The sequence below is a fragment of the Nerophis lumbriciformis genome, linkage group LG29 (assembly GCF_033978685.3).
Source record: "Nerophis lumbriciformis linkage group LG29, RoL_Nlum_v2.1, whole genome shotgun sequence".
Taxonomy (NCBI): domain Eukaryota; kingdom Metazoa; phylum Chordata; class Actinopteri; order Syngnathiformes; family Syngnathidae; genus Nerophis; species Nerophis lumbriciformis.
In genome coordinates this window covers 24749399-24764496 of record NC_084576.2, presented here as the reverse complement: position 1 = coordinate 24764496, position 15098 = coordinate 24749399, and the positions used below count along the sequence as shown (strand labels likewise).

Genomic DNA, 15098 nt, shown 5'->3' with positions numbered 1-15098 from the left:
GTGTGTGAATGGGTGAATGTGGTAATACTGTCAAAAGCGCTTTGAGTACCTTGAAGGTAGAAAAGCGCTATACAAGTATAACCCATTTATTTATTTATTTGATAAAACTGTCCTTTACAATTATAAAAGCTGTTTACAAAAATCTACTTGCATGTCAGCAGACTGGGGTAGATCCTGCTGAAATCCTATGCATTGAATAAATAGAGAATCGTTTTTGAATCAAGAATCGCGTTGAATCGAAAAAAATCGATTTAGAATCGTGACCCCAAGAATCGATATTGAATCGAATCGTGGGACACCCAAAGATTTGCAGCCCGAGCCGGTTCCATCTGTGTAATACTCTTCCATATCCGTAGGTGGCAGCAGGTAGCTAATTGCTTTGTAGATGTCGGAAACAGCGTGAGGCAGCATGCAGGTAAAAAAGGTATCTAATGCTTAAACCAAAAATAAACAAAAGGTGAGTGCCCCTAAGAAAAGGCATTGAAGCTTAGGGAAGGCTATGCAGAATGAAACTAAAACTGAACTGGCTACAAAGTCAACAAAAACAGAATGCTGGACGACAGCAAAGACTTACTGTGGAGCAAAGACGGCGTCCACAATGTACATCAGAACATGACATGACAATGTCCCCACAAAGAAGGATAAAAAACAACTGAAATATTCTGGATTGCTAAAACAAAGTAGATGCGGGAAATATCGCTGAAAAGGAAGACATGAAACTGCTTCAGGAAAATACTACAAAAAAAGAAGAGAAAAAGCCACCAAAATAGGAGCGCAAGACAAGAACTAAAACACTACACAGGAAAACAAAACTCAATTCACGGCGTGATGTGACAGGTAGAGACAGTACACCTACTTTGAGACAAGAGCTATAGTGATGCATGCTTGGTTTAAAGTCATATCCAACAATTGCGACAACGACTTTTTACTGTGAACTGTTTTATTTTTTTTTATTTTTTTTAAATGAGTTCTGCTGGTGGCGTGCCTCAGGATTTTTTCAACGCAAAAAATGTGCCTTGGCTCAAAAAAGGTTGAAAAACACTGACGTAACCGAGCAAGATGCGTTAATAGCAGTACACTAATAGGCTGCTGTACTCTTAGCCGCCAGTAGGAGCAATAATGGCGGCTGCGATGACATTTATTTTGCCTTCAAAATGCATATACAGCGCATCCGGAGAGTATTCGCTTTTTCTAAAGCTTTATTGCAAAATCGAATGAATAAATTGTCCTCAAAATTCTACACACAATACCCCATTAAGACAATGTGATTTTTTTTCCTTTTTTTTTTTTCCAATTTAAAAAATAAATCACACGTACATAAGCTTTGAAAACCTTTGCCACGAAGCTCAAAAGTGAGATCAAGCACATCCTGAACAACCCTTTATACCCGGCCAACGCTAAAGACTTGTTAATAGAACAGTCACTTTTAGTTGTAACACTGCTTTAGTCCAGCAGGTGGCAGTACTGACACTAACTCCGTTAATACATTTAATGCTGAATATGTTTGTACACGCTCCCTTCAAAAACGTCGGTCAGTAACTGACGTCAGCGGACATTTACACACAAGTTCACGTCAAACATGTCAAATCAATTGTTTTATTTGTACTTTTTTATTTTTTTTAAGTAAAAGCAAACAAAGGTTGGAGTGGTGTACTTTAACGTGGTCACATGACTTTCCTCACGGGTCTTTCCTTCACTGTGATTGGTCCAACAGCAGCCCCCTCCTCCCATTCTGCACCTGAAACGTTCCAAATAGAATTACAGCTCTTCATTCAACTGCAGCGTGTCCCAAAACTAATGGCACACCTCACATATAGTAAGTGTACTGTCAAGGGGACAGCACTATAGTGACTATATTTAGAGTAGTCAGTGGACAGCTTGTATAGCAGGGGTGTCCAAAGTTTTTCCTCAGAGCCACACTGAAAAAAAAAAATCAAAGCATGCAGGGGCCATTTTCATATATTACATTTTCAAAACCAATATTTCTTTTTTTAACCCTTCGGGCTTCCCAAGGACTAGGAAGGGTATCAAGTCATAAAAATGTTAAAGTCTTATATAATAAAAAATAAAAATTATATATATACACACACACACACAGCTTTGACAAGAAAAAAGCATACATAAAAAAATATAACATTTGTCGACAGATGAACCTGAAGTTGATCTAGATATTTAAGAGTTTAATAAAATTAAAAAAAATATATATGACTTATTTTTTTTAGATATTTAAGAGTTTAATAAAATAAAAAATATATAATTTTTTAAAATTTTATTAAATGCTTAAATATCTAAAAAATAAGTCATATATATTTTTAATTTTATTAAACACTTAAATATCTAGATCAACTTCAGGTTCATCTGTCGACAAATGTTATATTTTTTATTTTACACACACACACACGCACACACACACACGCACACGCACACGCACACGCACACGCACACACGCGAGATCTGTTTTTCATTATATTAATGTTTGTGGTTTCTTTTTTTGGGGTCAAAGAACATTTTAAATGGCAAACAAAACATGCAAGATTTTCCCCAAAATATATTTCAAAGTGTAATATTTGATGTGAAGTAATTGGAGCCATGGATAAGTCAATAATTCACAACATTGATTTTATTTCATTATTTTTTTGAGCAAGGTCAGTTTGAAAATAAATAAATCCCACTAAAATTTTTCAGGATCCATAAGGGTCCCACTCATAAAAAAAGTGTTAAAATTAAGTCATGTTTATTATTATTTTAAAAGATTTGTTAGATTATAAATCCTTACTATTTTTTAAATTTTTTTTGTTTATGCTCTTTTTGTCAAATAAACTTTATGGAAAACAAAATATGCAGTATTTTCCCCCAAAATACTTCAAAGTGTAATATTTGATGTGAAGTAATTGAGCTTTAAAAATGTCAATAATTCATAACATTGATTTGATTCATTATTTTTTGAGCAATGACAGTTTGAAAAAAATAAAATAAATCCCACTAAAATTCTTGGGGATCCAAAAAGGTCCCAAGTGTTAAAAATAAGTCACATTTTTCTTTTTTACTTTAAATTTTTATATAATTTTAGTGGTTTGTTTTGCTTTTTTTGTCAAAGAAAACCTTACATTTTTATTTGGCAAAAACACAAATAAGCAATTTCCCCCCCCCAAATTATTTTTAAAGTGTAATATTTGATGTGAAGTAATTGGAACCTTAAACATGGCAATAGTTCATAACATTGATTTTGATTAATTATTATTTTTGAGCAATGACAGTTTTAAAGTAAATAAAAGCTTGCATGGCAGCTTGTTTTATTAGAATCATCATTACAGCTTTTTATTATTCCATTTCACCGGTTTGATCTTTTATCCCACTTTAAAAAAAAGAAGAAGTTTTTAATAGTATTTGTAGAAAGTTCTGCAGGCACTGGGGGGCCCTAAATGTCCCCAGGGCCACACGGACACCTGTGTCATACAGCAATAGTACTGTCCTGAAATATGAGCTCCTCTTTTGGCTGATGTGACTTGAAAAAGGAGGAATCGAGAACACTTTCAAAACTTGCCTGTTCTGGTCATGTGACCCCGACTTCCTGCCAGTTGGCGGCGACTTCCTGTCTCCGCGCAGTCAGTGTCACAGCAAGAACAAGCCTGATGGATGCCGCTCGACTCGCTCCACCTGTCAAAAGACATGATCTTCCATTGTGCCGGAAGTATACGCTGCCATTTTTTTTTTTTTTTTTTTTTTTTGACGAAATAAACGCTCACCTGTTTGAGAAGGAGCAGGCCTTGTTGGAGAAGTCCACAGGAGCAGAAGCCACCGTGGCCTTCAGGTTGCAGGTGATGAAGAGCTAAACAGAAGATGGGGTTGTCAAGTGTCGACACCAACGCGCAAAAAATACACCACCTGATTTTTTTTCCATGCATAGGGTCCGGTACCGAATTTGGTACTGTTATAGGCACCGACCACATTCCGTCGGTACTATGAGGTATCGATTGATGTATTCCTTGTTTCCCGGAATATAACCCGCACCCACTAAATTTCAGATTAATAAAACATTTTCCACATATTAGCCGCAGATATGTTGTGAAATATTTTACATACCTTAAATCGTTTCCAAACTAACACGGCAGTAAAACGGCTGATCAAACAAAACAGAAGTCATCCTCATGGACCCACTAGCTGCACAATTTAGTTTTCCAATCAGCTAAACAGACTCAATAACTCCACGGTGACGTTTTGGTGAATTTACTGAGGAATTTGTGAAACAATCCGAAAGTTAATACTAACAAGACACTCTTAAACGCTAATACTAACGACGCTATCGACATCACGATAGCACGTACAAATATGCATGAAAACACTCCTACAGACATCATAGATGGGACAGTTTAGTAAGTAAGAATTGTTTTAGTTATATTGTAAAACTTACAAACGTTGCTTGGAGTGGTGAATGAAGAATCCATAAGAGTAGAAACGCTATGAATGGCTAGAAAGCAAACCGGCACTTTTACTTCCGGTCGAAAGCACTATATGGACGGACACTGCAGCACCTGTCCGAAAGATAGTGCCATAGCACAAAATCTTTTCAGTGTCTTTTTTTGGTAACCATTTGCATTATGTCAGTCAGCAAATAAGAACCCATAAGTTAGCCGCAGGGTGCAAAGTGTAGGAAAAAAGTAGCGGCTTATAGTCTGGAATTTACGCTAATCAAACAGTGCCAACTTTCAATACCACTGTTGCCCGTGATGTAACGTCCGGTTGCAGACTAAGACAGCGGTTCACGTAGACAGTCAAGCAGCACTGAGAGCGGACTCAGCCAAACCCCCTCCAGGTAATGATGCAATTTTCCAAACCAACATAGCAAGTATGCTCGGTAGAAAAACGCTCAAATGTAAAGTAAGGCTCCACTCCTCCAAAATGCGCTAGCTTGATGCTAATTTACATTGGATTTGCCTTCGACAGGCTACTATTAGCATTAGCAATTTTTCATTGCCATTTCAACACCTCCATGAAAGTTGATTTTTGTTTAAAAAAAAAATTATATATATATATATATATATATATATATATATATATAAATAAAATGTTCAGAAAGACAAAAAGCTCTAGTTTCGAATAATTGAAATTTTCTGTCAATAATTTACATATAAAAATAATATTTTGTGACTGCAGTATCAAATATGATGCAAATTAAAAATGGAAATTGATTTTTGTAAAAACAAAAAAAAAAGGTTTGTTTAGAAAGGCTAATAAAAGCTCCAGTTTCAAATAATTGGTTTTCTGTCAACGATTTAGTGGCTCAGGCTTAAGGACCCGCTGCTAAAAAGCATTCATTCAATAATCAAATACAAGCTGTCATGAAAGTTTGAGATCCGCCACCACAATCCCAGGGAGTGTGTAAAAATGACTTACTTTGTAGCCATATATTAAGAGAAAAGTGTATCTTGTACACATTCATTCAATAATCAAATACAAGCTGTTGTGACAGTATGAGATCCATCACCACAAGCCCAGGGAGTGTGAAAAATGATTTACTTTATAGCCATATTTAGCGAGCACAGCCACATATTAAGTGAAAGGTGTATTTTGTATGCATTCATTCAATAAAATACAAAGCTGTTGTGAAAGTATGAGATCCACCACCACAAGCCCAGGGAGTGTGCAAAAATGATTCACTTTGTAGCCATGTATAAAGAGTTCAGCCACACGTTAAGTGAAAGGTCTATCCTGTATGTATGCATTCAATCAAATACAAGCAGTCTTTGAGAGTGTAGATCTGCCACCACAAGCCCAGTGAGTGTGCAAGAATGATTTACTTTGTAGCCATATTTAGAAAGCACAGCCACATATTAAGTGAAAGGTGTATCTTGTATGTATTCATTCAATAATCAAATACAAGCTGGCGTGAAAATATGGGAGCCGCCCCCACAAGCCCAGGGAGTGTGCAAAAATGATTTCCTTTGTAACCATATTTAGAGAGTACGCCCACATATTAAGTGAAATGTGTATCCTGTATGTATTCATTCAATCAAATACGAGTAGTCATCAAAAGTGTAGATCCGCCACCACAAGCTCAGAGAGTGTGCAAAAAATATTTACTTTATAGCCATATGTAGCGAGTGCAGCCACATATTAAGTGAAAGGTTTATCTTGTATGGATTCATTCAATATTCAAATACAAGCAATCATTGAGTGTAGATCTGCCACCTGAAGCCCAGGAAGTGTGCAAAAATGATTTACTTTATAGCCCTATTCAGAGAGTACAGCCACATATTAAGTGAAAGATCTTATCTTGTATGTATTCATTCAATATTCAAATACAAGCTGTCGTGACAGTATGAGATCCACCACCACAAGCCCAGGGAGTGTGCAAAAATGATTTACTTTGTAGCCATATTCAGCGAGTACAGCCACATATTAAGTGAAAGGTGTATCTTGTATGCATTCATTCAATAATCAAATACAAGCTGTCGTGAAAGTATGAGATCCGCCACCACGAGCCCAGGGAGTGTGCAAAAATAACTTACTTTGCAACCATATTTAGAGAGAGTACAGCCACATATGAAGTGAAAGGTGTATCTTGTATGTATTCATTCAGTAATCAAATACAAGCCGTCATCAAGAGTGTAGATCTGCCACCACAAGCCCAGGGAGGGTGCAAAAATGGACTTTGTAGCCATATTTAGCGAGTACAACCACATATTAAGTGAAAGCTGTATCTTGTATGTATTCATTCAATAATCAAATACAAGCCGTCGGGAGTGTAGATGCGCCACCACAAGCCCAGGGAGTGTGCAAGAATGATTTACTTTGTAGCCATATTTAGAAAGCACAGCCACATTAAGTGAAAGCTGTAACTTATGTATTAATTCAGTAATCAAATACAAGAAGTCATCGAGAGTGTAGATCTGCCACCACAAGCCCAGGGAGAGTGCACTACCACAGTGTGCAAGCCAACCTTTATAACTTCCACGAGTGCTAAGAAAAGACCGTTCAGAGACAATCTTCTGTAGTCTGAACGCCCCTACTTTAGTTTTTTCCCCCAAAGTCTAGACCAACGTTAGCGGGACATCATCTCACCACGCCTCGGTTGTCCTGCTGGAACATGAAGGCCTCCATCTCAAACCGCAGTCGGTCGTCATGCGAGCGAGGCAGGAAGCGGGAGCTGGATCCCGTCAGCTGACTGTCGAACAGGCACCTGAACGCACCACAGAAGACACCTTCAAGTCCAGCAGGGAACAACAAAAAGTCGTGCACCGGTGAACGGACCCGTTGTTTCCCATGAAGGCGTATCGAGGGACCGTGTCCACGTTCTTGGACACGGTGGCCACGCAGCTGTCCACCGCCACCCTGAGCGGGGTGTGGTGGAACTGTTTGACGGTCACTTCAAACTTCATCATGTCTCCCAGCAGGAACTGAGAAGACTGACGGGGGGACTGCCAGTCGTCTGAAAGTGGGACAAGGACCAGAGTGATGGTGTCAGAAGACCCTCGGACTTAATGGACCCACCTGTCATCAGACTGAGGGAGAAGTAAAGGTTTTCTTCGGCATCTTTGGACTCAGACGAGGGGATCCAGGTGGGCTTCAGGGCGCTGCTCACGCCGTGCATCCTAGAAAAAGGACATTTTTAGAAAGCGGACTTGACTGAAGCTTCAGTTTCCTGGACGCCGACCTCTGGTACTGACACTGGATGCTGACCGAGACTTCTCTGGTCCTGACGATGGGACCGTGTCCCAGAAGAGAGGGGGTGTAGTGCAGCGTGAAGACGTAGCTGAAGGTGTCCTCAGACATCTGAAAGTGAGGTTAGATGATTTAAAAGAAAAGGGTCTGAGTGTGGAGTCCAGGCTCACCAGCAGCTGACTGCCACAGGTGTGCAGCTCCGCCTCAAAGACCAGAACATGAGAGTCTTCCCTCGTGGCGGGACATCCTCCCAGCGTGACGTCCTCAGACTGGACAGCTCTGCCGGTCCCCAGAAGGTCTCTCTGGGCTTCCACTCGGACAAAGTTGGGTCCGCAGACCACGTGGACGCGCTCGGGCGCCTCTGGAGTCTTCAGCTCAAAGTGAGGGGGGAAGCGAGGCTCCTCCTCTGCTGGGGGTTCCGGATACCTCCAGGACAAAGTCTCATGGGAGGACTGCCGAGGATCTGGAAGACAATCAGGTGAGGGACAAGCAGACCGGCTTCTAAATCAGTGGAAGAAGAAAGACTATATGCACTTATATGGAACTACATCCATCCACCTTCTTCAGCTTATCTGAGGCCGGGTCTCGGGGGCAGCAGCCTATGCAGAAAAGTCGAGACTTCCCTCTCCCCAGCTACTTTGTACAGCTCCTCCCTGGAGGAGATCCTAGGATACGTTGGGGAGACATGGTCTCCCCAATGTTTCCTGGGTCTTCCCACCGGCCAGACCTGCCCTAAACACCTCCCCAGAGAGGCATCCTGGCCAGATACCCGAACCACCTCATCATTACACACACACACACACACACACACACACACACACACACACACACACACACACACACACACACACACACACACACACACACACACACACACACACACACACACACACACACACACACACACACACACACACACACACACACACACACACACACACACACACACACACACACACACACACACACACACACACACACACACACACACACACACACACACACACACACACACACACACACACACACACACACACACACACACACACACACACACACACACACACACACACACACACACACACACACACACACACACACACACACACACACACACACACACACACACACACACACACACACACACACACACACACACACACACACACACAGAGAGATATAAAAGTAACCAACTTCAGGGAGGGCGTGAAAAAATATTGTCTGTATATAATTAGAAAAATATAAGTCCCCCTAAAATATTCTTAAGCCCCCCTAAATAATTTGTTTTTTTTTTTGTTTTTGTTTTTTACAAATACATGCCGACATAGTCATAAAGTGGCCCGAATATGAGTTTAAATAAATAATCATAACCTGTTATTATTCACTCAGTTTCCCCTCACTTCGTAGCATAAGGTAGAGAGCCCCTTTAGTGCGTCGGTATCCAATCCATTCCACTTGTTCATATAGCAAATGCCCACATCACTCAAATTCCAGTCCGCATTTTCTCTGCGACCTTGCTTGCGGTCCTGCAGATGTACGAAGAACATTATCTTCCTTTACAATAAGTGAAGCTGCACAAAACCTTGTGTGTGCAATTGTAAATCATTTATTTTTTAAGTTTTGTGTTTCTTGTAGAATCTATATAAAGTAATATACATTAGCCTATTGTTAAAATAATAAAAAAAACATCATTAAATATATTTGTTTTATTGTATTGTTACATTAATAGCTGTTGTATTATTATAGGATGGCTTGTTAAACATTTCATAGGATTTTCAGAGGGAGGAAAAACCAAGACATTTAATATAAAATGTAAAATGAATAAATACATAAAAAGAAAAAGAAAAAATAAGTTAAAAGCCATCGTCCCGCGGAGCATTTCATTTCGTCCAGTGCATTTAAAAAAATAAATAATAATAATGAATAATTTCTAAGTCTTTGTTAGCCGTTTGTGAAGTTTTGTGCTTGCACGTAACGTTCGCTCGCATCCTGTGCATCTCCTGGGGGCTAAGCCCCCCCTGTCCTTAAAAGCTAGTGACGCCCCTGATATGCATACCTGTATGTATAAAAAATATACAAAAAAATGTATTTAAAAAAAAAATAAATGTTTATATGTGTTACATATTTTTACAATATATGTATAAATGATATAAAATATATATGTTGTATATATATTTCTTATTTATACATATTTTGTAAACATGTAAAAAAATATGTATTCAAAAATATATAGTAAAAAAATGCTATTTAAAAAATATATTGTAAGAAATAAAAAATTTTTTAAATGAACATTTTTTACAATATATATTGTAAGAATTATTGTAAGGAAAAACATTGCAAAAAATATATATTTAAAATATCGTAAAAAAAAAAAAAAAAATATATATATATATATATATATATATATATATATATATATATATATATATATATATATTATAAAAATTTATATTATACTGTTTTTAAAAATATATATTGTATATTTAAAAACACGTTTTAAAAATATATCTATATAGAATATACAAAACATTAAATATATGTATATATAAAAATAGGATATTTTTTAAACACTATGTATAAAACTATAGAAATATGTTATATACATTTGAAAAATGTATGTAGTAAAATATATACACAATATATTTAAAAAATATACATATTTGACAAACATTGTAAAACAGGTCTTTTACAAAACATTGTAAAACATTTTACAACATTGTAAAAAATATATTTTACATTTTTTTAAATATATATTTTACAAATATATATACACATTAAAATATATACAATACATTATATAGTAAAACATTTGTCTTATTCATGAGAACCATTAAAACAATTTTTTTTAAGGCCATTGCCATGCAACCAGATGATTTTCTAACCTGTAACCGGTTTTGAAAAAGTTTCATTATAACTAATACACCAAATAATACATTGCGTGGATCATGTTGAATGGAGAATCAATTCTGAATCAAATCACAACCCCAGAAATCAGATGGAATCATTGGATGCCCAAAGACTGACACCCCTACTTGTTTTACACACTGGATTGTATATATGTGTGTGCCTACTTCCATTATTTTGCATTAAACTCACCTTTTTTACAATATCGACTTTCCCAAGACACGCCCCGATTGGAAAAAGCAGCCATCAAGGTCGGTCACATGACCTCCATGAATAACGTCAGTGTTAAAAGACAAACATGGAGGATGTTTCACCAGACTTTAGTCGGGCTACAAATATATTCAGCGGAGCCAAGAAAACATAAAAAGGTTTTTCATGTAGAAGCGGCCTTTAAATCTTTAAAACGCTCAACTCGCGGTCAAATATTAACACGCGTTCCATTTATTCATGAGGGTCTTTCCCAGCTAGCAGCGAGGAGAAGGTGAGGAGGTCTACCTGCCACATGCTGGACTTCAGGCCTCTTCTGGTCCGACCGGCTACGACTCCACAGCCCGTCCTGGGCCGAGGCGAGCGCTAACGCTAACATTAACGCCACACACAACGCCATCTTCATCATCATCATCATCATCATCATCATGATGAAAGTGGTTTCTTCCTCTCAAAGAGATCCCAGTCAGCGGCAGCTCCACCTTTCTAGTCTGCGCCTGCCGGCTGATTGTCCTCCAGCTGCGCCTCGTTCTCCCGCTCACGCCCACCTGTGGAACCTGCAGGAGGCCAGTCAGCTGGGTCAAAGGTCAAAGGCGCACGTTTGCCGCTAACATTCTCTGTTAATCAAATTAATTATTCTCTAAATTAATTTCAATTTTAGCGCACAAAATCTATTGCTAAAAACACATAATATGCAATCTTTTAACCCCAAAATGTTCAAAGTGGAATATTTGATGTGAAATAATTGGAGCCTTAAATATGTCAGTAAAACTAAATTGATTTTGATTCATTATTATTTTTTGAGCATTGATAGTTAAAAAAAAACACTAAAATTCTTGGGGATCCAAAAGGGTCCCACTCATAAAAATGTTAAAAATAAGTCATACATTTTTTTTGTTTTACTTTCAAGGCTTACATCTCTAGATAACATTCAGCAATGATGAGTTTTTTTTAAATGAGTTTTTATGTTTTCTTGTTTGTTTTATGCTCCTTTTGTTTAGTTTTTTTTTATGGTAAACATACAAAATATCAACTTGTCCAGGGTGTACCCCGCCTTCCGCCCGATTGTAGCTGAGATAGGCTCCAGCGCCCCCCGCGACCCCAAAGGGAATAAGCGGTAGAAAATGGATGGATGGATGGACATACAAAATATGCCATATTTTTCCCTCGAAATGTTTTCAGAGTGATGTGAAATAATTGGAGCCTTAAATATGTCAGTAAATCAAAATTTATTTGGATTCATTACTATTTTTTCAGCATTGATAGTTTCACAAAAAATAAACACTAAAATTCTTGGGGATCCAAAAGGGTCCCACTCATAAAAGTGTTAAAAATAAGTCATAATTATTTTTTTTTACTTTCCACACTAAACTCTCTAGATCAACTTCAGCAATTATAAATTTTTATTAGTTTTTATGTTTATTTGTTTGTTTAATGCCCTTTCTGTCATATAAAAAACATAGTTTTTTATGGCAAACACACAAAATATGCAATATTTTCTCCAATTTTTTTTTTCAAAGTGGAATATTTGATGTGAAATAATTGGAGCCTTAATTAAATATGTCAGTAAAAACAAAATTGATTTTGATTCATTATTTTTTTTTCTCAGCATTGATAGTTTTTAAAAAACCAAAACACTAAAATTATTGGGTATACGAAAGGGTCCCACTCATAAAAGTGTTAAAAATAAGTCACACATTTTTTTCAACAACATTTTTCAAAGTGGAATATTTGTTGTGAAATAATTGGAGCCTTAAATGTGTCAGTGAAACTAAATTTATTTTGATTTATTATTACTTTTTGAGCATTGATAGTATAACACAAAATAAACACAAAAATTATTGGGGATCCAAAAGGGTCCCACTCATAAAAGTGTTAAAAATAAGTCATATTTAATTTTTTTTTACTTTCATCACTAAAATCTGTAGATCAACTTCAGCAATTATAAGTTTTATTAGTTTGTATGTTTTTTTGTTAGTTGTATGCCCTTTTTGTCAAATAAAAAAACTCAGTTTTTTTTATGGCAAACACACAAAATATGCAATATTTTCTCTGTTCTTTTTTTCAAAGTTGAATATTTGATGTGAAATAATTGGAGCCTTAAATATGTCAGTAAAACAAAATAGATTTTGATTCATTATTTTTTTTTCAGCATTGATAGTTTAAAAAAACCAAACACTAAAATTATTGGGGATCCAAAAGGGTCCCACTCATAAAAGTGTGAAAAATAAGTCATACATTTTTTTAACAACATTTTTCAAAGTGGAATGTTTGATGTGAAATAATTGGAGCCCTAAATATGTCAATAATTAAAAAAAATGTTTTATTTTATTTTGATTTGTTATTATTTTTTTAGTATTAATAGTTACAAAAACAAACAAACACTAAAATTATTGGGGCTCCAAAAGGGTCCCACTCATAAAAGTGTTAAAAATAAGTCATACATTTGTTTTTACTTTCAAGGCTTACATGTCGAGATCAACTTCAGCAATAATACATTTTTATCTTTTTTGTTTGTTTTAAGTGTTTTCTGTCAAATAAAAAAAAATTGTTTTTTATGGCAAACACACAAAATATGCAATATTTTCCCGAATTTTTTCCCCCAAAGTGGAATATTTGACGTGAAATAATTGGAGCCTTAAATATGTCAGTAAAACAAAATTGATTTTGATTCATTATTATTTTTGAGCATTGATAGTTAAAAAAAACAACACTAAAATTATTGGGGATCCAGAAGGGTCCCACTCATAAAAGTGTTAAAATAAGTCATAAATAGTTTTTTATGGCAAACACACAAAATATGCAATATTTCCCCCCAAAAAAATTCAAAGTGGAATATTTTGGATGTGAAATAATTAGAGCCTTAAATATGTCGGTAAAACAAAATTGATTTTGATTCATTATTATTTTTTGAGCATTGATAGTTAAAAAACAACAACACTAAAATTATTGGGGACCCAGAAGGGTCCCACTCATAAAAGTGTGAAAAAGAAGTCTTTTTTTTTTTTTTTTACTTTCAACACTAAAATCTCTAGATCAACTTCAGCAATTATACGTTTTTATTAGTTTGTATGTTTTTTTGTTAGTTTAATGCCCTTTTTGTCAAATAAAACAACTTTGGTTTTTTTTGGCAAACACCCAAAATATGCAATATTTTCCCCCAAAATGTTTTTCAAAGTGGAATATTTGATGTGAAATAATTGGAGCCTTTAATATGTCAGTAAAACAAAATTGATTTTGATTCATTATTATTTTTTGAGCATTGATAGTTTATAAAAAAACAAAACACTAAAATTATTGGAGATCCGAAAGGGTCCCACTCATAAAAGTGTGAAAAATAAGTCATACATTTTTTTTAACAACATTTTTCAAAGTGGAATATTTGATGTGAAATAATTAGAGCCTTAAATATGTCAGTAAAACACAATTGATTTTGATTTATTATTACTTTTTGAGCATTGATAGTTTAACACAAAATAAACACTAACATTATTGGGGATCCAAAAGGGTCCCACTCATAAAAGCGTTAAAAATAAGTCATCATTTTTGTTTTTACTTTCAAGGCTTACATCTCTAGATCAACTTCAATAATCATAAGTTTGTATTAGTTTTTATGTTTTTTGTTTGTTTAATGCCCTTTTTGTCAAATAAAAAAACATAGTTTTTTTATGGCAAACACACAAAATATGCTATATTTTCTCTATTTTTTTTTTCTCAAAGTGGAATATTTGATGTGAAATAATTGGAGCCTTTACTATGTCAGTAAAACAAAATAGATTTTGATTCATTATTATTTTTTCAGCATTGATAGTTTCACAAAAAATAAACACTAAAATTCTTGGGGATCCAAAAGGGTCCCACTCATAAAAGTGTTAAAAATAAGTCATCATTTTTGTTTTTAATTTCAAGGCTTACATCTCTAGAACAACTTCAGCAATTATAAGTTTTTCTTAGTTTGTATGTTTTTTTGTTTGTTTAATGCCCTTTTTGTCGAATAAAAAAACTTAGTTTTTTATGGCAAACACACAAAATATGCAATCTTTTCCCCCAAAATGTTCAAAGTAGAATATTAGATGTGAAATAATTGGAGCTTTAAATATGTCAGTAAAACAAAATTGATTTTGATTCATTATTATTATTTCAGCATTGATAGTTAAAAATGATTGGGGATCCAAAAGGGTCCCACTCATAAAAGTGTGAAAAATAAGTCATACATTTTTTTGATTTTACTTTCAAGGCTTACATCTTTAGATCAAATTCAGCAATGATGAGGTTTTTTATTTATTTATTAGTTTTTATGTTTTTTTGTTTGTTTTATGCTCTTT

General features: G+C 35.5%; 1 protein-coding gene across 1 annotated transcript; it reads right to left on the bottom strand.

Annotated features, from left to right (window-relative positions):
* Positions 1-1319: 1319 nt before the first annotated feature.
* LOC133571819 (zona pellucida sperm-binding protein 3-like) lies at positions 1320-11282 on the bottom strand. Its single transcript, XM_061924316.2, has 9 exons — positions 11062-11282; positions 7833-8125; positions 7655-7773; positions 7492-7592; positions 7252-7429; positions 7063-7180; positions 3747-3829; positions 3545-3657; positions 1320-1738 (listed from the first exon to the last, which is right to left on the bottom strand). Exons 1-9 carry the CDS (start codon positions 11201-11203, stop codon positions 1665-1667), a joined length of 1221 nt encoding a protein of 406 aa, XP_061780300.1. The 5' UTR covers positions 11204-11282; the 3' UTR covers positions 1320-1664.
* Between the last annotated feature and the right edge of the window lie 3816 nt (positions 11283-15098).

What these genes read in the sequence shown, in the direction of transcription:
- LOC133571819 (XM_061924316.2), bottom strand. Translation starts at nt 11,203, where the DNA reads ATGATGATGATGATGATGATGATGATGAAGATGGCGTTGTGTGTGGCG. An exon ending in ATCCAGTGTCAGTACCAGAG is followed by an intron (nt 7,593 to 7,654) that starts GTCGGCGTCCAG and finishes TCCTTTTTCTAG; the next exon opens with GATGCACGGCGTGAGCAGCG. An exon ending in CTCCCTCAGTCTGATGACAG is followed by an intron (nt 7,430 to 7,491) that starts GTGGGTCCATTA and finishes TCCCACTTTCAG; the next exon opens with ACGACTGGCAGTCCCCCCGT.